The sequence below is a fragment of the Chiloscyllium punctatum genome, chromosome 49 (assembly GCF_047496795.1).
Source record: "Chiloscyllium punctatum isolate Juve2018m chromosome 49, sChiPun1.3, whole genome shotgun sequence".
Taxonomy (NCBI): Eukaryota; Metazoa; Chordata; class Chondrichthyes; order Orectolobiformes; family Hemiscylliidae; genus Chiloscyllium; species Chiloscyllium punctatum.
Genome location: NC_092787.1, coordinates 55500919 through 55526937, shown reverse-complemented (window position 1 = coordinate 55526937; position 26019 = coordinate 55500919). Strand labels below are relative to the sequence as shown.

General features: G+C 40.6%; 1 protein-coding gene across 7 annotated transcripts in view; it reads left to right on the top strand.

Moving 5' to 3' along the window:
• Positions 1 to 26019, top strand: part of LOC140469200 (pappalysin-1-like) — a 323835-nt gene that overhangs the window by 18054 nt on the left and 279762 nt on the right. For 6 of the 7 annotated variants that reach the window (XM_072565489.1, XM_072565488.1, XM_072565487.1 and 3 more), the window contains exon 2: positions 22788 to 23841. The exons of the other annotated variant lie outside the window; for it this stretch is intronic. In XM_072565489.1, the coding sequence (XP_072421590.1) occupies positions 22788 to 23841 (1054 nt within the window). The remainder of the gene's footprint in view (positions 1 to 22787; positions 23842 to 26019) is intronic. 7 annotated transcript variants of the gene reach the window in all.

Sequence of the window (26019 nt, the reverse complement as noted above, 5' to 3'; positions counted from 1 at the left end):
GCATCAGAACAGTAATCTTCTGTGATTCATGCAGTAGGACATCCAGATCTCTCTGTATGTTAGAGCTTTACAACCTTTCACCATTTAGACAATGTGCTTCACCTTTATTCTTTCTGCCAACATGGAAAAGTTTGTCCTAGATACTAGCACATCACTTAACCTATCTATATAAATTATATAGGACTCTATGTCCTCTTCACAACTCATTTCCTACCTATCTCTGTGTCGCCAGCAAATTGAGTTACCATGCCTTACCATACCTTAATCCAAACAATTTATATAAACTGAAAAGAGTTGAGGCCCCACATTGACTCCTGCGGCACACCACTTATGCCATCCTGCCAGCCTACAAAGACACATTTACGCTTACACTCTGCTTCCTGTTAGCCAGCCAATCTTTTCTCTGTGCTAATACATTACCCCCTAACCATGAGCTCTTCCCTTTGGCAGTAATCTTTGATGTGGAACCTTATCAAATACCTTCTGGAAATGATGGTTGTGCTTTCATTCAATCACCTCAGTCTCAGGACATTACCAAATAAGTTCTTCCATGTAGACTCCTTTGCCTAGTCATCTTCAGCTGCTTCATTAATGACCCTTCATCCAGCACACATTCAAAAGTGGTGATCATTGCTGATAAATTTATAATGTTTAACACCATTTGCAAATCCGACAATCCTGAAGTATTTCATATGGAAGTGCAGCAAGGCCTTGGATGTGCATGGGTTGATAAGTGGTTAGGAATGTTCAAACTACGCAAGTGCCAAACAATGACTATATCCAATGAGAGAGAATATAATCAGCTCCTCTTGATATTCATTGGCATTACCATGACTAAACCTTAATCAACCTCTTGGAAGATACCAGTGACTAAAAACGGAACTGGATCAGTCTCATAAATACTATGGCTGCTAGATCAGGTCAGAGGACAGGAACTCTGTGGTAGTTAACTTTCTTCCTAACCACCATTAGCTCCCCAACCCTCACATTCCTATAAAACCTGTTCATTGTCTACAAGGCTCAACTCAGGAATATGTTGGAATGCTCTCCACTTGCCAAGAGGAGTGCAGTTCTAACAGTGTTCAAGAAGCTTGATGCCTTCCAATCAAAGCAACCTGCTTGACTGGAACTCCATTAATGACCTTATAACATTCATTTTTTCCACCACTGAAGCACAGTGGTTGCAGTGTGCGCCATCTATAAAATGCCCTGCAGAAACTCATCAAGGTTTTTGCATAGTACCTTCTAAGCATGGGACCTATACTACATGGAAGGACAAGGGAAAAACACATAGGAACATCCCCTCCAAACTATCCACCATCCTGACTTGGAAATACTTGATTGACGCTATGTCATAATCTTGGAAAACCCTTCCTAAGAGCATTTCTTGATTTTTGCAGTGCTTCAAAAATATAGCTCCTCACAAGGTAATTAGGAATGGGCAAGGAATACTAGCCTGGCTAGCAAAGTTCACATCCTGTGAACAAATAACGAAAGAATTAGAAGAATGATACTAGAAATCCGTCAGTACACATATTAGGAAAGGATGGGAAAAGTGTGTCTCTTGAAAAATGCTGAAAGTTGGAGCAAAGAAGTCTTTAAAATTGTGAAAGGTTTGAGTAGAAATGATCCAAGGAGAATGTTTCCAAATTTTAGGAAGAGCATGGCTAGAGGTCATCAATCTAAGATAGTCACTAAAAAAATCCAATCAGGAATGTATAGCTGACATTTAGGCCCTGAGTTCAGAGCAGATGCAAATTACCTTTCTTCATTGACTAGACTGAGTATTAAAATAAGTTTAGAACATTTCCATCTCAATCTTGATGGCATATGTACCTATTAAGCCTCTCATAATTATATGCTAAAAACACTAAATGGCCAATCAAAACATCCAGAAGTACATGGTGTGGAAAATTAACATTCGCACTGGTTCTATTTCCCATCTCTTATTACCCTCTCACTTTGCCACCCCTCACCCTATCCCCTCTCCAACCCAGGTTGGTCCATTGCTTGGAGACCAAAAAAGATGCAAGGTTTGTGAAGGTTTGTAGCTCAGATTGAGGTTTAGGATGTAGGTTTGCTCGCTGAGCTGTAGGTTTGATATCCAGATGCTTCATTACCTGGCTAGGTACCATCATCAGTGGCAACCTCCAAGTGAAGCGAAGATGTTGCCTCCTGCTTTTTATTTATATGTTTGTCCTGGACGGGGTTCCTGGGGTTTGTGGTGATGTCATTTCCTGTTCATTTTCTGAGGGGTTGATCGATGGTATCTAGATCTATGTGTTTGTTTGTGGCGTTGTGGTTGGAGTGCCAGGCCTCTAGGAATTCTCTGGTATGTCTTTGCTTAGCCTGTCCCAGGATAGATGTGTTGTCCCAGTCGAAATGGTGGATTTTTTCATCCATGTGTAGGGCTACGAGGGAGAGAGGGTCGTGTCTTTTTGTGGCTAGCTGGTGTTCGTGTAACCTGGTGGCTAACTTTCTTCCTGTTTGTCCTACGTAGTGTTTGTGGCAGTCCTTGCATGGAATTTTGTAGATGACGTTGGTTTTGTCCATGGGTTGTACTGGGTCTTTTAAGTTTGTTAGTTTTTGTTTGAGAGTGTTGGTGGGTTTGTGTGCTACTAGGAGAAGCGGTAATACAGAGACTAGAATAAACAGCCCTACCAACCATCAAACCAAAAATCATTGTCCGCTACATAGATGATACCTTTGTCATCACAAAACAAAACAAGATAGAAGAGACATTTAACATTATCAACAACACCCTCACAGGCAGAAAGTTCACCAAGGAGGAAGAAACCGGCAACAAACTCGCATTCCTGGATGTCACAGTCGAAAGAAAGGATAACGGAGAACTATAAACCTGCGTATACAGAAAACCGACAAACACTGACCAAATACTTAACTACACCAGCAACCATCCCAACACACACAAATGAAGCTGTATCAGAACACTATTCCAACGAGCCACCACACATTGCAGCACAGACAAACTTCGGAAAACGGAGGAGAACAACGTATTCAAGAAGAACGGATACTCAAAAAATACAGTCCGCAGATTCTTCAGAAACAAACCACGACAAGCAGACCAAACACAGCCAGAAACCTTAACCACCTTACCATACATCAAAGAAGTCTCAGAAATGACAGCCAGACTACTAAGACCCCTCGGAATCCTAGTAGCACACAAACCCACCAACACTCTCAAACAAAAACTATCAAACTTAAAAGACCCAGTACATCCCATGGACAAAACCAACATCATCTACAAAATTCCATGCCACAAACACTACGTAGGACAAACAGGAAGAAAGTTTAGCCACCAGGATACACGAATACCAGCTAGCCACAAAAAGACACGACCCTCTCTCCCTTGTAGCCCTACACACGGATGAAAAAAGCCACCATTTCGACTGGGACAACACATCTATCCTGGGACAGGCTTATCAAAGACATACCAGAGAATTCCTAGAGGCCTGGCACTCCAACCACAACACCATAAACAAACACATAGATCTAGATACCATCGATCAACCCCTCAGAAAACGAACAGGAAATGACATCACCACAAACCCCAGGAACCCCATCCAGGACAAATAGAAAGCAGGAGACAACAGCTTCGCTTCACTTGGAGGTCGTCACTGATGATGTTACCTAGCCAGGTAATGAAACATCTGGATATCAAACCTACAGCTCAGCGAGCAAACCTACACCCTGAATCAAAAATGATCTTTTTATCCAATCCACGTTTGGCTTGCTGAAAAAAAAATGAGAAAATGCTGCAAATACTCAAGAGATTCAGGTAAATTATGTGGAAGAGAAACAGAGTGATTGGCCTGGAGTTTTTGAGAGCCAGAGGGATGCAGTGTACATGGTCATTGTATGGTCAGACACTGTAGAGTCCCCAGCATAGCAGACTCTGAGGAAATTGAAGATTCAGATCAGCAGTTCTCCTGTGTCTGGAGCTCTTCAAAAGTATCCATCCAAGTTGGAGAAATTGGAGGCTTCAGCCGCTGTTAAGGAGTTAGTTATTCAGGAAAATTTGGACAGCTAGAAACCTTGCCTTACTCCTGAGCAACTATTGAACTGACCGTAACTCACCACACCTCCCCCTTCAACTAGGCCTCCCTGATTCCTTACACACCCTCCCTCTGGGATCCACTTGCACTGCCTCCCCTTCCCCCCTCCCCCACCACCTAACACAATCCTCTTCCACGCCACCAGATCTGACACCTTCCCAAAAGCCAACACTCCACACAGCGCACACCCTCTCCTCCATCCCCAGTCCCACACCACTGATCCTGATATTCCTGCCACCCAAACCTACCCTATATACATTCCATCATTTTCCTGGCCTCCTGCCCAACCTGCATTCTGATACCCTATCCCTGGCACTCTGTACAACTGGCACCCATTATGTCACTTTTCACAGGAGCTGCCAAAGTGCCTGTCTGTGGATGCTGAACGTTTAAATTACAGATTATGTGAACACTATTGTGAAAAAGGAGGCACAGTTTGACATCCCATGACTATCTTGCAATACAATGGACCTGTCAAAATTAAACTATGCTCCACACTTCTGAAAAAGCCCAATTGCAATTTCCTGTTAGAAATGTGGAACTCCTCCTTAACATAGATAAGAGTTGGAGTGAAGTTTCAATCTGACTATGATTGCCAATGCTTGGAAAATATGGCCCAGAATTTCAGATTGCTGGCTTTTTATCAAAAAGTTCTGATGTCAGGCCATTGACCTGAAATGCTAACTCTTTCCCCAATTGCTGCTTAACTCACTGAGTAATTCCATATTGTTTTGTCATTATGAATCTCTGCAGAGTCCATAAAATGACGACTTCATTCTGAACCACCGAGAAATGGAAAATTTTCTTCCTTCTCTGTAATTCTCGTGCCACTAATGATGTGACTGTGCTTCAGTATTCTCACTACAAACTCATTGCTTTTTTCACACAGTTACATGTTCCAAATTTTGTTAACTTTACTACCTTTTTAGAGGCTCATCAAAAGGACAGTACTTTTCAATTGAACTGTGGAAGAAAATATTGAATTACAACAAAATATTTTAAAAATCCAAGAAAATTGACAAACTATTTCATTGCATATTTAGTGAGCCTTATATATGTTCAATAGCAGTCAATATATACTGTATAATGTATCACCTATCATTTCAATTTAGCATTTGCTGAAAAATAGTAGAATGACTGTTTCATATCGTGAGATTCAGATTATTGACATGGTTCCAATACAAGTTGGCAATATCAAATAGCTGGGGATAGAGTTTCCACTTTGTCTGCAATCAAGGAAAATTAGCACAAATTATGCTTGAAAATAGTGTTGTTTTCCTGCAGTGAAGTTGTAGCTCAAATTTACAGCCAAACATATTTGCATTATCATAAAACTTTCCATGAACAAGAGTAATCGTTCAATGGGATAGTGTCATTTTATTTTTATTTTTGAATAAAATGACATGCATTGATGTATTTGGAATGGTGAACTGGTGTATGGGCAATTGAAAACGGTTTTGTCATAAAAAGAGATTTTTCGATAAGTGTGTACAGTCTCCTACCACATTTAAGGTGATTTTAAAATCACCTGAAGTGCTGTAAAGGGGTTACACATGGACACTGAAGTGTTCATATACACAAATCATCATGTGCATCTGGTGGAAAGCTGCAAGTGTATTATTGCTTTTTTTTGGGTTGGGGTGAATGTTCACTGGCTTCTAGATTGAACTTGTTTAAGCCCTCTCTAAAGATGGTGGAACCTCAACTTACACTTAATGCAACCTGCATTTAAAAATGCAGATTTTTGCACTAGTTTGGCTAATGACTGGCCACTCAAGGCGATGTTATATAGGGCTGTGTCCCTTCAGTACATTGAAGGTAAAATCAATCATATTTTCTGACAAGTGTGCTACAACAGTTATGAAAAATGGCAATGTATCATTGCCAATGTCATCTCAAGAAGATCCTGATCCAAAATCCTGCATGATTCCAGTCATTACATCGAGGATCCCAAGGGATGCTTGTTGGGATTTAATAAAAATCTAGTTGGAAAATTGCTAAATGTCATACTTCGGGTTTTAAGGCCAATGCCTCAAATTTTGGCTCATGCAATATAATTACATATTTTAGAGAGATTCCTTTACTTTCAGAGAGAGTGAATTTTGGGTTATTTTAAGTTAGGATGTGTCAATTTTGTGAATTCCAATATTTGTCACAGCGAACACTTCTTGATCAGGTATGATATGCACCAGATAAATAGAGTCATAGAGTCATAGAGATGTACAGCATGGAAACAGACCCTTCAGTCCAACTTGTCCATACTGACCAGATATCCCAACCCAATCTAGTCCTACTGGCAGCACCCAGCCTATATCCCTCCATACCCCTCCTATTCATATACCCATCCAGATGCCTTTTAAATATTGCAATCGTACTAGCCTCCACCACTTCCTTTGGCAGTTCATTCCATACATGTACCACCCTCTACATGAAAAAGTTCCCCCTCAAGTCTTTTTTATATCTTTCACCTCTCACTCTAAACCCATGCCTTCTAGTTCTGGTCTCCCCCACCCAGGGAAAATACTTTGTCTACTTATCCTATCCAAGATCCTCATGATTTTATAAACCTCTATAAGGTCGCCCCTCAGCCTCCAATACTCCAAGGAAAACAGCCCTAGCTTATTCAACCTCTCCCTGTAGCTCAAATCCTCCAACCCTAGCAGCATCCTTGTAAATCTTTTCTGAACCCTTTCAAGTTTCACAATATTCTTCCAATAGGAAGGAGGCCAGATTTGCACGCAATATTCCAAAAGTGGCCTCACCAATTTTCTGTACAGCCGCAACATGACCTCCCGATTCTCATACTCAATACTCTGACCAATAAAGGAAAGCATACCAAATGCCTTCTTCACTATCCTATCTACCTGTGACTCCACTTTCAAGGAGCTATGAACCTGCATTCCAAGGTCTCTTTGTTCAGCAACACTCCCCAGGTCCTAACCATTAAATGCATAAGTCCCACTAAGATTTGCTTTCCAAAAATGCAACACCTCACATTTATTTAAATTAAACTCTCATTGGCGCATCTGATCAAGATCCCGTTAAATCTGAGGTAATCTTCTTCGCTGTCCACTACACCTCCAATTTTGGTGTCATCTGCAAACTTACTAATTATACCTCTTATGCTCACATCCAAATCATTTATATAATTGATGCAAAGTAGTGGACCCATCACCGATCCTTGTGGCACTACACTTGTCACAGGCCTCCAGTCTGAAAAACAACCCTCCACCAGCACTGTCTTTTACCTTTGAGCCCTTTCTGTATCCAAATGGCTAGTTCTCCCTGTATTCCATGAGATCTAACCTTGCTAACCAGTCTCCCATGGTAAACCTTGTCGAATGCCTTACTGAAGTCCATATAGATTATGTCTACCACTCTGCCCTCATCAATCCTCTTTGTTATTTCTTCAAAACACTCAATCAAGTTTGTGAGTCATGATTTCCCACGCACAAAGCCATGTTGACTATCCCTAATCAGTCTTTGCCTTTCCAAATACATGTACATCCTGTCCCTCTCCAACAACTTGCCTATCATCAAATGTCAGGCTCATTAGTCTATAGTCCCCTGCCTTGTCCTTACCACTTTTCATAAACAGTGGCATCACGTTCGCCAACCTCCAGTCTTCTGGGTACCTCACCTATGACTATCGATGATACAAATTTCTCAGCAAGGGGTGCAGCAATCACTTTCCTAGCTTCCCACAGAGTTCTAGGGTACACCTTATCAGGTCCTGGGGATTTATCCACTTCTGTGCATTTCAAACATCCAGCATTTCCTCTCCTGTAATATGGATATTTTTCAGGATGTCACCATCTATTTCCCTACATTCTAGACCTTCCATGCCCTCTTCCACAGTAAACTCTGATGAAAAATACTCGTTTAGTATCTTCCCCATCTCCTACAGTTCCACACAAAGGCAGCCTTGCTGATCTTTGAGGGGCCCTATTCTCTCGCTAGTTATCCTTTTGTCCTTAATGTATTGGTAAAAAGCCTTTGGATTCTCCTTAACCCTTTTTGCCTTCCTGATTTCCCTCTTAACTATACCCCTACTGCCTTTACGCTCTTCTAAGGATTCATTCGATCTCTCTTGTCTATACCTGACATATGCTTCTTTCTTTTTCTTAACCAAATCCTCAATTTCTTCAGTCATCCAACATTCTCTTCACCTACCAGCCTTGCCTTTCACCCAAACAGGAATATATTGTCTCTGGACTCTTGTTATCTCATTACTGAAAGCTACCCATTTTCCAGCTGTCTCTTTACCTGCGAACATCTGCTCCCAATCATCTTTTGAAAGTTTACGACTACTACCATCAAAATTAGCCTTTCTCCAATTTAGAACTGTAACTTTTAGATCGGTCGATTCACTTCCATCACAATTTTAAGACTAATAGAATTATGGTCGCTGGCCCCAAAGTTCTCCCCTACTGACATCTTAGTCACCTGCCCTGCCTTATTTCCCAAGAGTAGGTCAAGTTTTGCACCTTCCCTAGTAGGTATATCCACAGACTGAATCAGAAAATTTTCTTGTACACATTTAACAAATTATTCTCCATCTAAACCCTTATCACCATGGCAGTCCCAGTGTATGTTTGGAAAGGTAAAATCCCCTACCATAACCACCCTATTATTCTTACAGAAAACTGAGATCTCCTTACAAATCTGACTATTAGGGTGTCTATAATGCAATCCCAATAAGGTGATCATCCCTTTCCTATTTCTCAGTTCAACACAAATAACGTCCCTGGATATGTTTCCAGGAATATCGCTGTAATTCTATCCTTTATTAAAAACACCTGCACCTCCGCCCTCAAATCCCACCCCTCCAACAGTAACAAGGACAGAACCCTCCTGGTCCTCACTTTCCACTCTACCAACCTTCGCATTAACAGCATCATCCGCCACTTCCAAACAGACCCTACCACCAGAGATGTATTTCCCTCTCCACCCCTTCCCACTTTCCGCAAAGACCATTCCTTCCATGACTACATGGTCAGGTCCACACCCCCCAACAACCCACCCTCGCATCCTGGCACCCTCCCCTGCAGGAATTGTAAAACTTGCATCCACACCTGTCCCCTCACTTCCATCCAAGGCCCCAAAGGAGCCTTCCACATCCATCAAAATTTCACCTGCACATCCACCAATGTCATTTATTGTATCCATTGCTCCTGATGCGGTCTCCTCTACACTGGGGAGACTGGACGCCTCCCCGCATCAATCAACCCCACTGCCCCATGGCCGAACATTTCAATGCCCCCTCCCACTCTGCTGAGGACATGCAGGTCCTGGGCCTCCTCCACCACCGTTCCCTCTCCACCCAACACCTGGAGGAAGAACGCCTCATCTTCTGCCTTGGAACACTTCAGCCCCAGGGCATCAATGTGGACTTCACCAGTTTCCTCATTTCCCCTCCCCCCACCTTACCCCAGTTCCAACCTTCCAGCTCAGCACCGCCCTCATGACTTGTCCTACCTGCCAGTCTCCCTTCCCACCTATCCACTCCACTCTCCCTTGTAACCTATCACCTCCATCCCCACCCCCATTTACCTATTGTACTCTTTGCTACCTTCTCCCCAGCTCCCCTCCACCCACCCCATATTTACCTCTCCACCCCGGAGATTCCCTGCCTCCATTCTTGATGAAGGGCTTTTGCCTGAAACATCGATTTTCCTGCTCCTCAGATGCTGCCTGACCTGCTGTGCTTTTCCAGCACCACTCTGATCGGCCTTGTTCTCTGCTTTGTGCCTGTCTGCCCTGACTATTCAACTCACTTCTTTTTCAACTATACCAGTCTCAGATTGACCTCTTTCCTTACCACTTCCCTGGGCCAACTCTCCCCACCCTGCCACCATCCCTCTCTTCCCCACCCCCGCCCCCCCACACCCCCACCCCCACCCCTCCCACACACACACCTTAATAGTTTAAATCCTCCTGAGCAGCTCTAGCAAATCTCCCTGTGAGTATATTAGGCCCCATCCAATTCAGGTGCAATTCGTCCTTTTTGTACAGGTCACTTCTACTCCAGAAGAGATTCCATTGATCCAAAAATATGAATCCTTCTCCCATACACCAGCTCCTTAGCCATACATTCATCTGCTTATCCTCCTATTCTTGCCCTCACTAGCTTGCAGCATCAGGAAGAATCCAGATATTACTACTCTCGAAGACCTTTTTAAATTCCTGCCTATCTCTTTATATTCTCCCTTCAGAATCTCATCCTTTTGCCTTCTTATGTCATTGGTTCCAATGTGTACTATGACCTCCTGCTGGTCCCTCTACCCCTTGAGAACATTCTATACCCTCTCTGAGACATCCTTGATCCTGGCACCAGGGAGGCAATGCATCATTCTGATTTTTCATTCCTGGCCACAGAAATGTCTATCTGTGCCTCCAACTAGAGAGTCCCCTAACACAATTGATCTCTTGGAACCCAAACTACCTCTCATTGCATTAGAGCCAGTCTCGATACCAGAAACCTGGCTGTAATTGCTACATTCCCTTGAGAATCCATCACCCCCTACATTTTCCAAAACAGCATACTTGTTTGAAATGGAGATAGCCACAGAAGACTCCTGCACTACCTGCCTACCTCTCTTACCTTTCCTGGAGTTAACCCATCTATGTAACTGTATCTGCGACTTTTCTTCCTTCCTATAACTGCCATTCATCACATCCTGTTGCTCTTGTAAATTCCTCATTGCCTCTATCTGTCTCTCCAACTGATCCATTCGATCTGATAGGATTCACAACCAACGGCATTTTCAATTGTTGAAATACCCTGCATGAAGTCCAATTTCTACTCTATTCACCAGTATGGTACAACATTTCTATTTACCACATCAATCACCCTGTGGTCTCCCTGAATGAGACAAGTCATGCCATGCAGCATCAAAGTTGTTCTTATTTTTTTCCTGTTAGCCCATGATTCAAATTGCACAAACACATCTTAATAACTCGAAGAGTTGAGGCTTCTCTCCCATCTATGAGTCTATGTTACAAGTAATGAATCTCAGCATATAGTAAATTGCAAGACCTGTCTGCGTGTTTTAAGCAGCTTAATGATATAGAACAGAAGATGGAACATTACAGCACAGTACAGGCCCTTTGGTCCTCGATATTGCGCCGACCTGCAGAACCAATCTGAAGCCTATCTATCCTACACTATTCCACTTTCATCCATATGTTCATCCAATGACAATTTAAATGCCCTTCAAGTTGATGAGTCTACTACTGTGGCAGACAGTATGTTCCACGCCCCTACTACTCTCCGAGTAAAGAAACTACCACTGACATCTGTTCTATTTCTGTCACCCCTTAATTTAAAGCTATGTCCCCTCGTGCTAGCTATCAGCATCTGTGGAAAAGGGCTCCCACTGTCCACCCTATCTAAACCTCTGATTATCTTGTATGTCTCAATTAAGTCACCGTTCAACCTTTTCTCTGACGAAAACAGCCTCAAGTCCCTCAGCCTTTCCTCATAAGATTTGCCCTCCAAACCAGGCAACGTCCTGGTAAATCTCCTCTGCATGCTTTTCCAAAGCTTCCACACCCTTCCTATAATGCAGTGACCGCAACTGTGCACCATGCTACAAGTGGGGCCACCAGAGTTTTGTACAGCTGCAGCATGACCTCCTGGGTGCAAAACTCAATCCCTTTACCAATAAAAGCTAACACATCGTATGCCTTCTTAACAACCCTATCAACCTGGGTGGCAACTTTTAGGGATCTATGTACCTTGACACTGTGATCTCTCTGCTCATCTACACTACCAAGAATCTTACCATTAGCCCAGTACCCTTTATTCCTGTTCTATACTCTACACTCCTTCCAAAGTGAATCACCTCACACTTCTCTCTGTAACCTGCAACATCCTTCAGCACTATGCACAACTCCACTGACTTTAGTGTCATCCACAAATTTACTAACCCACCCTCATCTAGGTCATATATAAAAATGACAAACAGAAGTGGCCCCAAAACAAATCCTTGTGGTACACCACTAGTAACTGAAATCCAGGATGTGAACTTGAATCTAGAAATTATACTGCACATCATCTTTATATAACGTTCTATAGATTGAGTTCCTAGTTTCACTATGTTACAGCAGCGTTGACATGTTTGCTTTAAATGGGTCAATATTGCTAAACCTGACAGGCAGAGGAATTTGACACAATTATGCCAATCAGGCTAATCTTCAAGCTTTGGATCTTATGCACTTCTTTACCCTCTGTCTATTTGGAGCAAGAACTCAGATCTCAGGTGGTTTGGCTGATGAGAACGCTCCCTGAGGTGCTTTCTTCATTCTTTAAAAACAATGCGTGAGTGTTCTTGCATGCACACATACTCATACTTCCTCAGGCATTTTTCCTGCCTCTTGTCTATGGGAGCATATATCAGGGTGTATCATGAAAGCAAGTGGATACATCTGACTTAAGCAGAAAAAAATGCAATGCTAATGGACAAAAGTTCAGTGGCAGTACTGTACCTTTAATGGTTATGAATAGTATGACGAAACCTTTAACAAGTATCAGCCAATATGATTACAGCATATTGGCCCTGAACCATATGTGAGAATAAGCACAGACTCAATTGTAAGCTTCCAAAGTAATTTGTTTGCAAGATTGCCACTATGCCTATTATGAATTCAAATATTCATATAATCTAGGTCAAGTGAGTTACAATGATATCACAACTGGAGAAAACAGGTTATTTATAGCAATGACATATTAATTAAGCACAGGAGGTGACACTTACGTGTGTGTTACTACGTGCTTTTATTTTTGGACATGTGATATCAGACTCAGATGCTTTATTGCACATTAACATATTAATGTTTACTATAGACTCCAAGCAGACTTTACTTACAGATCCAGGTGTCAGCACTCTGTTTTTGGCTGTTAAGGATATTAAAGGCCCTTTGGCTGAGGGAGAAGAAGAAGAAAATTAGCCAGCTTCCTGGCTGCTAATCATTGTTTAATGATTCCTGCCAGAAAGTACGCAGGGATAAACAGCAGATCACGACTTACAATCATAAGGAATAAGAGCAGGAATGACCAATCAGCCCCTTGACTCTGCTCCACCATTCAGTAATGACTTAAGTAATTGGTTACTTCATTCCACTTTCCTACCTGCCCCATAACCTTCAACTCCTTTGTTGGTCAATAGTCTTTCTAATTCATCTTCAAATGTATTCAATGACCCAGCCTTCACTGCTCCCTGTGGAAGAGGATTCCAAATACTAATTAAGAGATGTAATTCTTCCTCATCTGTCTCTTAGATAGGAGATTTTACATCTGTGCCCCTTAATTCTAGATTCCCACACCAGAGAAATTATCATCTCAGCCTCTATGTGTGTCAAGACTTCTCTCAGAATTTTATACATGTTAACCAGATCACCTCTCATTTTTCTAAACTCCAAGGTAAGACCTAATTTATACCATAAATTTCATAAAATAACCTCTTTTTGCAGCTGTCAGGCTTATAAACCTTCACCGAACTGTTTCCAATGCAAAGACTATCCCTCATTAAGTAAGGAATCCAAAAATAGTACACAGCACTTCTAAATTTTTTTTTCGTTAATGCTCTATACAGATGTACGAAGGCTTCCCCCAACTACATTTGTTTTTTAATTTGCTCGTGGGATGTGGGCATCTCTGGCTCGGCCAGTATTTATTGCCCATTCCTAATTGCTGCGGGGACAGTTCAGCAGCAACCACATTGCTGTAGATCTGGAATCAGTGTAGGTCAGATCAGGTAAGGATGGCAGATTTCCTTCCCTGCAGGACATTAGTGAACCAGATTCTTTTCCAAGAATCAATAATGATTTCATGGTCAGGATGAAGGGTTTATGCCTGAAACATTGATTCTCCTGCTCTTTAAATGCTGCCTGACCTATTGTGCTTTTCCAATGCCAAATATGTCAACTCTGACTCTCCAGCATCTGCAGTCCTCACTTTCTCCTAGTTTCTGGATTAATAGTCCAGCGATAATACCACTCGGCCATTCCCTCCCCAATTTACTCCATCTATCTTGCAATAAATGTCAATATCTCATTTGTTGCACTAATTGCTTACCGTAGCTGCATTTTTTTTGTGATTATTGTATCAAAGACACTCAGATTCCTCTTTACTGCATCACGTTGCAGTCTCTCAATAGACCAGTAATATTCTGCTTTGCTATTTTTCCTATCAAAGTGAACAGTACCCTTCTGTTTCTTGAATCTGCCAAATCATTGGCGATTCACTTCACTTATTTAGATAATTTTTCAGGCTTTTTGTACCCTCTTCACAAGCTATTTTCCTCCTATCTTGGTTTCTTCAGCAAAATTCGGCTGCTGTATGGTCCATCCCTTCAAATAAAGTGTAGACATAAATCATTGTAGGTGGTCCAGTACTAATTCTTTTGGAACTGCAAATCTATGTGACTAAATAGTTACAGTTTACAAATGTATAAATAACTTACTTATCCTGATTCTCTCTTTCATATGCATTAGCAAGTTCTTTATCCATGCTAAAATACCATCCCCACACAATGAGCTTCTAACCTTGTGTGAGATTTTATCAAATGCCCTCTTCAAATTGAAATCTATTAGTTCCCCTCTATTTGTTCTAATTGTTACATCCTCAAACGTCTCTAATGAATTTTTCAAACACCATTTCCCTTTCAGAAATCATGTTGACTCTGCATCATTGTGTTATGATTTTCTGTATGTCCTGCTTTAATCTCCTTAATAGTGTATCAACAATGGCAAATGTAAGACTAGCAGGTTCTAGTTTTTTGCTTTCGGTCTCCCAGTTTTCTTGAACAGTGGCATTACATTTGCAGTTTTCCAGTTCACTGGGACATTTCCAGAATCCAGGGAATTTAAAAAAAAACAACCAGTGATCCATATTTGGAGCTCGGTTCTTTAAGACCACAGAATGCAAATCATCATTCTGTGATGTCATCCTTCAGTCCTAACCATAATCTGAGTACATTTAGAGTCTTTCTCGAGATCGCTCTAATTTTTCATTTCATAGCTGGTTATTTGATCATTTGCAGCTTTGCCCATTTTGTCTTGCAAATTTGATGCCACACATAACTCTGTCAGTTAGCTACAGATGATGCACCCTTCTTGGAAAGTCTTGCTTTCTCAACGGAATAGTTCTTTGTGGAGAGGTATAAAATATCTCCAAAAGATCTTACCTTTAAACCTGTCCTCCGATTCCACTTTAGCCAACTCAGTTTTCAAGACCTTGAACAGGCTTTTATTTAAGTTTAAGACATATTTTCCAGGCTCATTTTATCAGTTAGATTTGTCTAATCTCTATGATGATTGAGTCTCTATCCATTTCCTTTATCATTTATTTCTACTCAGGCTGTTTCTATACACTCATCCCCTGTCCAAGATCATTTCTTACTACTGTACTTGGCCCATCATTTATTGATAGAGCTTCCCACCTTTTCCTTCCTTGTTGGTCATCTGTAATTTCAAATACTCTTCAATGTTCAGTTCCCAGCTGTTGACTGCGCCTCACTGTGTTGTGTGGAATCTTATGAAAGTGACACATGTCCCAGCTGTTGACTGGAGGCATATCAAAGGTCCCATGGCAATTTGTTTCAGAAAGATCATTCACATCTTGTCATTCAGACACTTCCGGCCTTCCCCTGGCATCAAAGGCCATGGGGCAAAGAGCTACTGACCAGTCAGAGACCAGCAGCTCCACTGGATGACAGCACCACTGGGAAGGCTGTGGCCACTGTGGAGACAACACCCACCTGAAATCTAAGACCATGGGTATGGGGTTGAGGAGGTTCAGCAACAAGGGTACTGTTGGCTATCAGCAGGACCCCCTCCTTTCAGTACCAGGTCCCTGATCCAGACACTGAATGTTTTTGAATGAAGAATACCAGAGAGTCTGTAAAGAACAATCATGCTCCCCAGTTGACAAGGCATTTTGCCCACAACTCGGATTAATGTCAGCAGTAGGATTAGGCTCTTCAATAGCAATTAATTGCCCACTTAAAGGTCTCAACTGGTGCCAGGTCCATCTATGGGCTTGCCCACTACAGATGTATGAGCTATATGGTATAAAGAGAGGCTGAATAGGTTGAAGTTATTTTTCCTGGAGGGCTGGAGGCTGAGGACTGACCTTATAGAGGTTTATAAAACCATGAGGAGCATAGATGGGGAGAATAGCCAAGGTCTTTTCCCTGGAGTGGGGGAAAACTAGAGGGCATCGGTCTAAGGTGAGAGGAGAAAGATTTAAAAAATACCTAAAGGGCAACTTTTTCATGCAGAAAAGATGGTGGGTATGTATGGAAATGAACTGCAGAAGAACTGGTGGAGGTTGGTACAATTACAATATTTAAAAGGCATTTGGATGGGTACATGATTAAGAAAGGTTGAGAGAGATCTGGGCCGAATGCTGGCAAATGGGACTCAATTCATTTGGGATGTCTGATCAGTATGGATGAGTTAGATCAAAGGCTCTGTTTCCGTGCTGTACAACCCTATGCATCTATGACTTAATGGTCATGGAGATGGAAAGTGGCAGGGTTCTCATCTGATTATATGCCCTCTGGCATCGAACACATCATGGGGCGTGCACAAAATTCCATCCCAGGCCACTGCAATGGCTATTGTATTATACTCAGTGACTGTAATTTAAGTACCAAGTTGTCCATCTTATTACAATTGCTGTATGCATTCAGATAAAGAGTTTTTAATTGGGCTCTTTAGCCATTTTTTTCCGACTCTGACTTTATTTGCTGCTGCTGCGCTGTTATGTTTGAGGGCTGTGTCCCTATCTGTCACACTCGGGTTCTCAATACCCACATCATTGCTTCCTGCAACAGTGCATTTGTTTCTTATGTTTCCACACCTCCCATCAAATAGAATTCTTACCCTGAGCTATTTACGTCACTCTTAAGGGACAGAGCATGGTATGATGGGCCAGAATTATTCAATGGGAACTTAAGTTCAAATCCCACTCCAGCAGGATGGTGGAGTTTATGCTTAATTAATGAAGCTGGAATTGAAAGTTAGTCTCAGTAAGGCTCAGTGAAACTATCTGCAATTGTTGTAAAACCCCATCACATTCATTAAGATTATTCAGGGAGTGGAATCTGCCATTCTGACTGGAATTGGCCTCCAGACCCAGAGCAATGCATCTTAAAAGTCTTTTGAAGTGGCACATTAAGCCACTCAGGTTCAAGGGCAATTTGGAATGGACAACAAATGCTGACCACCCCAATGACGTCCATACTCTATAAGAAAGGCTTTCAAGGTCCTTTCTTTCACTCAGGTTATTTGATGCACCAGGACCGTGGTCCCAGTGTGATTCAGGACTTTAGAAAGGGCTCCACCTTCTGCAAAGGACTCAGGACCACACCTAACCCCTGTAGATTGTGCAGGACTGAGGAAAGAATGTCAGTAAGTGTGTTGTCTGGGCTGAATAGTTAAAAGACAGCAAGTAGTGCATGTGAGGCTGGAATCGTTGCTATGTATGTGAGGGAGGTGAAACATTTGAATGTTAGGTATGCATGTTGGTTGCTCCTGGGACAGCGATGGGGGTGTGATGTGGGTTGCATTAAGTCATGTGGGAAGTTATTGACACTGAGGGTATGAGTTGTTCTTGAAGGATTTATTCACTGACCTTGACAACCCAAGGAAGATCATTAAACGTCTTGCAGTACTATTGCCCGATCCTCAGGGTTCGTGACCTCGGTCCCATTTCTTTCTCCGAGTGTATTTTGAGGTTCTCCATGCTCCTTGTGGAAACATGGCATCCTTCTTCCTTTCAACCACCATTAAGGCCTCCAGTGTCACATTCCAAAACCTTAGCTGCCCTCCTTCTGGAGTCTTGCTCCATTTTCTGTCCTTCGAGCAAAGTCTGGCTGAGGCTGCTCAAGTACCCCTTGAAGCATACGCATAGCCCGACATTAAGAAGGGCAGGCTAGCCTTGCGACATGTAAGCTACACGTGTACTCCAGTCTCCTGTCGAATGTGCAGTGAGTCAGCAATGTATTTTACCTTGAAATATTTGCTGGAATCATGCAGATGAATAGGCAAGATAACCTTTGTGTATGTCACATACTAGTCAGGAACTGGTGATCCCTTTGCATATATTAGACTGAATCAAACTCACAGACACTATTTGGTGCAACGGTTCTCCCCACTTCTTAAAATATGAGAAAAATAAAGGTTAAGTTGTTATAAGGTCATAAACAACAATAATTCAACTGCATAACCTCATATTTTCTGTTGAGAAAGATCAAGCACATGTTTTGTAGCATGTCCATTCAAATAACAAACCTGTCCAGTGCACGTTGTTCTGAAATCAGCTGGCATTGATGATACATCCTTGCATCTCTGTGTGGAAGGAGATATTTTGAGTTTTGTCATGGAGTCCTTGATGAGGAAGTTCTATCTCCTTGTGAATGGTACCTCCTAGGTATAAACGCTTTGTTTAAACTTCCAGAAATAGCGCAATGCTTATTATCACTGGTGCGTTTATGTGAACTGTGAAGTTGTTGGAAACATTTTACACTCTGCAAAGTTACAGGCGGTGCTGCTTTACAACCTACAGAGCATTTGCGGAACAGATTTTTTTATTTGCAATGGTGGTTCAGGCATGGTTCTTGTCTTAATTTGCAATGTTTGACTAACATTTTTTAAAGTCCATTGTTAGTGGACTTTTACTGTGCCTCAAGCTCACACATAATCCAGTGCATGTATGAAGCCAAAAAAAGCATTTTGTACCTGTACTGCATGAGGTCACTATTAGTAATTTGCCAAAAACAGTTAGTAAAAAGTTGAACAAGTTTTATTTGCAAAGGAAGCTATAAACGCAACATGGTGCAATTAGTAGAACATACTGTACCTGTTAGATAATAGTTATGTATAGTGGCTGTAATATTCATTAGCTATGGTACATAATATCCTTACTGTACCCTGATGACCAGATGCAACTGAATAATGTCCCCACCTTTTTATTAACTGATTGATAGAAATTTCAGGAACTGTTAATTCTTAAGAGAGATAAGTTACTTATTTCATTCCTTTTCATTACATTTAAGTCACTCCCCACCCCACTTCAAAGCATAAAATGGGTGACCAGATACCATGAAGGGCCTTTCCTCAGAGCCTCTCTGTAGTTGTTTTCAGGGACATGCAGTGTATGCTGAGTCTTAGTGAAAATGGGGTGAACTAGGATGAAGGAGTAGAGAAACCTGATATTTTTAATCTGCTAATATTCAAGTTGAGGAAAGTGCTTCTTTTATTACAATATTAAAAATATTAAATAGTAGAGTTAGATAGCAGTAAAATGAATATTGCTTCAAAGTAATCCAGTAAAATAGTAGAAAAGGATGTGAATAGAAACCTGTGAGAAACACAAAAAAAGACAACTTTAGAGTAATAAATGTTTGAAATAACCTGCCAGGTTGAATAGAGAGAGGAAGTAATATTTTGGCTTATTCAGAACCCATTTCAGTTATGTGATGGGAGGATTCCAGAAGATGACTTTTGATGAGCATATTAGCCATTTTCTGTCTCTTACTTTTCTCGAGGATTATCCTTTTTGAAAACTGTCCTTTTCTCAACTTGAATAACTCAGTATTAGAACGCGGGTAAGGGGGGTGGGTTATTAAGTATTTACTTTGTGAGTCATTTTAATCAGCTTTGAAGAACTCTAGCTTGGCAGCTGGCAAAACCTCCATATCCTTACCGAGCACATCACTTCTCTGTCTTCAGGTGCTGTAGATCTGTCAGTCTCAGATTGATCTACACCTCTCTGAGACTGGACTTCCACCTGGATGGGTGGAAACCCCACCTTTAACCTGTGAGCCAAGTAATATTGGATTGCCCACCTACCCTATAACCCACAGGACAGGAAAGCATGTCTTTTACAATTTAGCCTGTGTTAAATAGTGGAAAGAACTTCCACTTAAGACGTTGGATGTCTATTCTCTCACCTCTGATATGACTACATGTTAGCTTCTATTGTCATGAAGATTATGCCAACTATTAAGATTTTAATATGGAACTTCCTTTTTGAATGAATTATCCTCAGCCTGCTGCCAAATTGAACAGAGTAAGACTAGACAATCTAGTTAGGAAATGATCCCACAAATTTTGGCTGTTGAAACTATTAAAGCCACAAAAGGAGAGAAAGAATGAGCAAGACAAAGTTTTGAGGGCCTGTGAAATAAGGAAATAAGTAAATTGGTGACAATGCATTAATTCCTGATTTCAACACTGTAAGGTTGAAAGATTAATCTTTTTGAGTTCACACTGGTCCCTTCTAAACACAACATCCTAAACGCCTAATATTCAATTACCACAAATGTACCTGCCAGTGAACAAAGTTAAAAATCACACAACGCCAGGTTATAGTCCAACAGGTTTATTTGGAAGCACTAGTTTTTAGAGCACTGCTCCTTCATCAGGTAGTTGTGGAACGGGATCATAAGATACAAAATTTATAGCAAAACATTACAGTGTAGTGCAACTGAAATGACACGATAATATTTTGCCATAAATGCTGTGGCTTATGATCCAATTCCACAACTACCTGATGAAGGAGCACTGCTCCGAAAGCTAGTGCTTCCAAATAAACTATTGGACTATAACCTGGTGTTGTCTGATTTTTTGTCTGATGCACCGGCATCTCCACATCATGACTACCAGTGAACAAATACTCGCCATTTACTGTCATAGTTACTTGCTCATAACAATTTGAATTCCTAACACTCATATCCTTTTAGAAATCATCAGTTGATATATTCATTTTTTGAAATATTTTCAGGCACTGGACTCTCACAGTTCAATTCACTTAATATTGATATCCATATCTCTTAAACTCATAAGTGCTGGAAAGTAAATTTAACTTGCTGACCTATACTGAGCACTTATGATTAATGCATGTGTACCGCACAGTTGTTGAATCTTTACCCTGAGCAGACACATGGAATAGTTAGCATTTAGATTCAAGTGTACAAATTACAACACTCTTTGATTCCCAAAGGATGTAGCTTAGATCATATATCTGCTAGTCTTGGGTGTATTGCAGTGCAGTGATAGATAGCCCAGAGAGGAGAATAGGAGTGTACAAGGAAAATCAGAGTGGGTATGAGATTCTATTAAAAAAGATCTTGCTTGCTAATATCAACAGTTGTGTTTTACTTGAGGTTATGATGCAGAGACTATGGTAATCTGCTTTGAGGTGTTATTTCAAGTGGTTGTTTAGTAATTGAGAAATTAGTCTCCCAACCTAATTCCCAATAAATCTGTGTTTTAATGGGGAATGCCTTTAGAGAGTTGCTGAGGGACCTTGAAGATTTAGAAGTCGATCCATTTCACTTCAATCAGAATATTGTTTTGCATGATTATTTTGTACTTGCAATACAGCAAACAGAGTAATAACTACAATGAATTTCTTTTTTTAAAAAAATGAGCATTGCAGAAAGCAATAACAATACCAATTCCAGTTGTGTTGAATTTTACAGCCCTTGCAAATTGGGGTGGGGGCATGGTGGGGGGCTACCACTGCAAAGTAGGGACGCAAACAAGAAGAAAGACAGAGAGAGAGAGAGACCAAGGCTACTGAATTATTAGGAGAAATGGAGATTATACTTCTGCTTTTATTCTGAAAAATCTCATGAAACTATTTGACAAAGTGGTTGTGTGGAAAGAGACTTGTATTCTAATAGAATTGAATTATCTTTAAACTTACTTACTTGAACATTTATATTTAGGCTTACAATTAGTTGATTGATTTTACTCAGTGCAGAAAATTGAGACAAGAGTATGAATGGTGACGTTTAATAACAAAGATGTCTGAGAGTTTGCTATACTAGGCATTTTAACACTGCCATGTCCAAACAGATCAAAGGCTTCACATGAGTATGCAAGGACTATATTTAAAAGCCCTAGACAAGCATCACAGAACATGTAGTCAATGCATGATTTTGTTTTTTAACTAGTATACTAGAGTTTTTTTTTGATTGTACGAAAATTTTCCTTCACATGAATAAACACGTTACCTTCCTGAACTTGACATCTGCTTCCAAAGGAAACAGGAAAAGGGGATTTTAGAGCCCCTAGGAAAATAGCACTTTGCAGAAATGTACCATTTTGCTTTTTACTTTCCCATCAGTGAGGTAAATTTCAAGAAAATATAGCGAAACGTTCACGTAACCTTTACTCTGTTGACATTAAACCATGCTACTAATGACTGATTGTTAGCAGATGGCCTCTGCTTTTAAGAAAAAAGCGACTTGCTTTTTGCAAAATGTTTACAAAATGAATTTATTTTTTATAAATCCAGTTGACGCTTTGGCCAACCTAAACACGCTCCTTTCTTAAACTCATCACCGTTCTGAATAACAGTGATTCAGATGGTGAGAATATACGGCAGCTCATGGCATAATGATGCACAACAGTAAGGTTTTGGAGAGAGACAAGGGGGAAATCCTTAGCTGGTGGTTGGTAGCATGGGGCTATACTTGGAATTCCAACTTTATAAATCCATAACTGTTTCCATGCAACACAGTGTGCTGTCAAACAAGAGTCTGTATAAATTGCTGAATGTCTAGTTAATGAAATGTTACATAAAAAGTACATGCCCTAACTTTACTCTTACTCTTGCCCTATGAGTCATAATAATGCATGAACAGCTTGCTTTCAAAATATCTTACAGCTTTTTATGTTTCTTGAATGTAGGACTTTACGACAAATGTTTTTCATCCCGGGACAGAGGATGGGCTCTTGGGATTCAGTCCGTGAGTGACTCGGGTAACAGGGATCCACGATTCTTCTTCTCGCTAAAAACAGATAGAGCTCGCAAAATGACCACCATCACTGCCCACCAGAAATACCACGCTAACCAGTGGGTACATTTGGCAGTAACATATGATGGACATAAAATGAAATTGTATGTCAATGGTGCACAAGTGGCTGTGAGCAATGAACAAGTAGGCGATATCTTCAGTCCCTTAAGCAGAAAGTGCAAAGTATTAATGCTTGGTGGAAATTTCCAAAATCAGAACTACCGTGGCTACATGGCTGACTTCAGTTTGTGGAGCGAAGGAAGAATTCAGGGGAAAATAAGTGAAGACATGAAACACCATGCTCAGAAAAACAGTGAGTTAGTCTTGCATGACAACTTTCAGGATGTGGAGATTCACTGGCTAACTGTGAAGGACAGTAAATATCCTCAAGTGGAAATAAAACATCATAATGGCTGGTTTTCAAATGCTATTCTGCAGCCCCCTCCTTGTGGCCAAACTGTCTGTGATAATGTCGAAGTCATAACAAGCTACAATAAGCTCTTCAATTTTCGCAAGCTAAAGACTGTCCGCTACCGAGTTGTCAATGTCTATGATGACAATCATCAAAAACCTACTGTTACGAAAGAACAAATAGAACTTCAGCACCAACATTTAAACAATGCCTTTCATAGGTACAACATCACCTGGGATCTTACAGTTTTGGATGTCAAGAATTCCTTTCTGAGGAATCGTCTTATTTTAGCCAATTGTGATATAAGTAAAATTGGGAATGGGGATTGTAACTTGGAATGTGACCACACACTAACAGGAAATGATGGTGGAGATTGCAAACCACTGCGACGCCCGTCTTTGTTAAAGAAGAGAGGAGATGGGGTGTGTGATATGGAATGCAATGATGAACTGTACAAATTTGATGATGGTGATTGCTGCAATCCAAATGTGACTGATGTAACAAAGACATGTTTTGACCCCAAATCACCCTACAGGTAGTATCGGTTATTATATTCAATCATCACTGAATAATTTCTATGAAATGCATATAATTTGAGGCGCAAAACAAATAAATGCTTCAGAATGTAATTTTTAAAAAATACTTTTAAAAGTAAGGAAATGGTTCAATAACCTTTTCATTCAATTCTTTATTGGTTTTTCACTATAAAGTAATTGTTACAAGTAGTTATGCATTGCTTTTTGTGGAAACTTTAGCTCCCATTTAGGCAAAACAATATTAAAATGATCTATAATTCTTTATCTTAAAGAATTTGAATGGCTAGATGAAACATCCTGTTGCAAAGATTAACATTTGTGAATTCTTACCTGTTCTGTTTCATGCTTAATAATCAATACCGATTAATTCCAAAATCGCCTTGCAGTGGATAACGTCAATTCACTTACTTTTCCATGAGAAAAGGCTTCTACAAGCCTCTTGACATAAGTTCATCTGGGATATTGTTTATAATTTTTGTTATATTTCCTTAGGGATGAAATTAGTCCAGCCCAGCAGCACCTATCAGGCTCACAGTAAATCAGCAGTTTGGTTTCTCATTGTGCTCAATCTTCCTTCCACGGAAGATTATAGTTTGAAGTCTTCCGTGTCAAGGGGAAATAAAAACAATCATGGTAAACATTTGGCTGTCAAATCACCATCAGTCTGTTTTGTACTACAGGTGTAGACCAATTTCAACATCATAATTTAAATAAATGTACATGAGCAACCACATTAGGGGTAAGAGTAGAGCATTTGGATTTTCAATCAGATCGTCCAATTACTCCACATTCCCACCAACCCCCAATACACTTTTACTCCCTTCTTTATCAAGATTATGTGTATCTCTGCCTTTAAAATAGCCAAAGACCACCTGCCATCTTTTGAGAAAGACAGTTTTCAGACTTCATGATTCTGTGAGAAAAGAAAATCTCATCATGTTGGTCTTCAGAGGCAATCCCTCATTTTTAAACAATTACCTCTCATTCTGCATTTCCCCAAAAGAGGAAATGTCCTTTCCAAATCCACTCTGGCAAGGTACATCAGGATCTCCAACTCTACCCTGTTAGGACATGATATGGAGGAACCAGTGTTGGTCTGGGATGGACAAAGTTAAAAATCACACAACACCAGGTTGTAGTCCAACAGGCTTATTTGGAAGCACTAGCTTTCGGAGCACTGCTCCACAATCAGGTGTTTGTGGAGAATAAGACCATAAAACACAGAATTTATAGCAAAAGGTGACAGTGTCTTACAACTGAAATGAAATGTTGAACAAACCTGGGTTGTTGTTAGGTCATCTTGTCGAGATAATTTAAGGTTTTATAACGAAAGGTGGCATCTCATCTTTTGTTTTAAAACCTTAAATTATGTGGAGAAGATGACTGAATAGAAGTTCTGGGATTTACATATTAATGAACTGAAACCTGCAACACAAACTAAAAGATGAAAGACTTAACAACGATCCAGGTTTGTTCAATATATCATTTCAGTTGCATTACACTGTAATCCTTTGCTATAAATTCTGTGTCCTATGATATTCTCCACAACCACCTCATGAAGGAGCAGAGCTCTGAAAGCTAGTGCTTCCAAACAAATCCCTTGGACTATAACCTGGTGTTACATGATTTTTAACTCTGTCAGGGTACGTACAGTTTGAGAAAAGATATCATCTTTTTGCATTAGAGGTAAAAAATGCAGCTTTGACATTGAGTTTGCAAGATATTAAATGTGATCCAATATTATTAAGTTATTTGAAACCGGTGCAATTAATCTCATGAAGGTTGGTGAAGTGGTGTGAGTCATCAAGTTCTGATTTTCTTTCCTATCATAGGCTTCCACTTGGATTAAGAAAGTATATTTTAGCAGCAAGGTGTTAGTTTACATCTTTGATGCTAGACAATACTAGGTTTTCATTGGTTACTTCATTCTTTATGAATGGTGTCCTGAAGAAGTGGTAAAAGTCAGAAGTCACATATGACACCAAGCTGTAGTTCAACAGGTTTATTTAAAATCACAAGCTTTTGGAGTGCTGCTCGCTCCAAAAGCTTGCGATTTTACATAAACCTGTTAGACTATAGCATGGTGTCGTGTGACGTCTGACATTGTTAACCCCAATCCAACACCAACATCTCCACATCAAAGAAGTGGTGGACTACCTAAGAATCTCAAGGGGTCT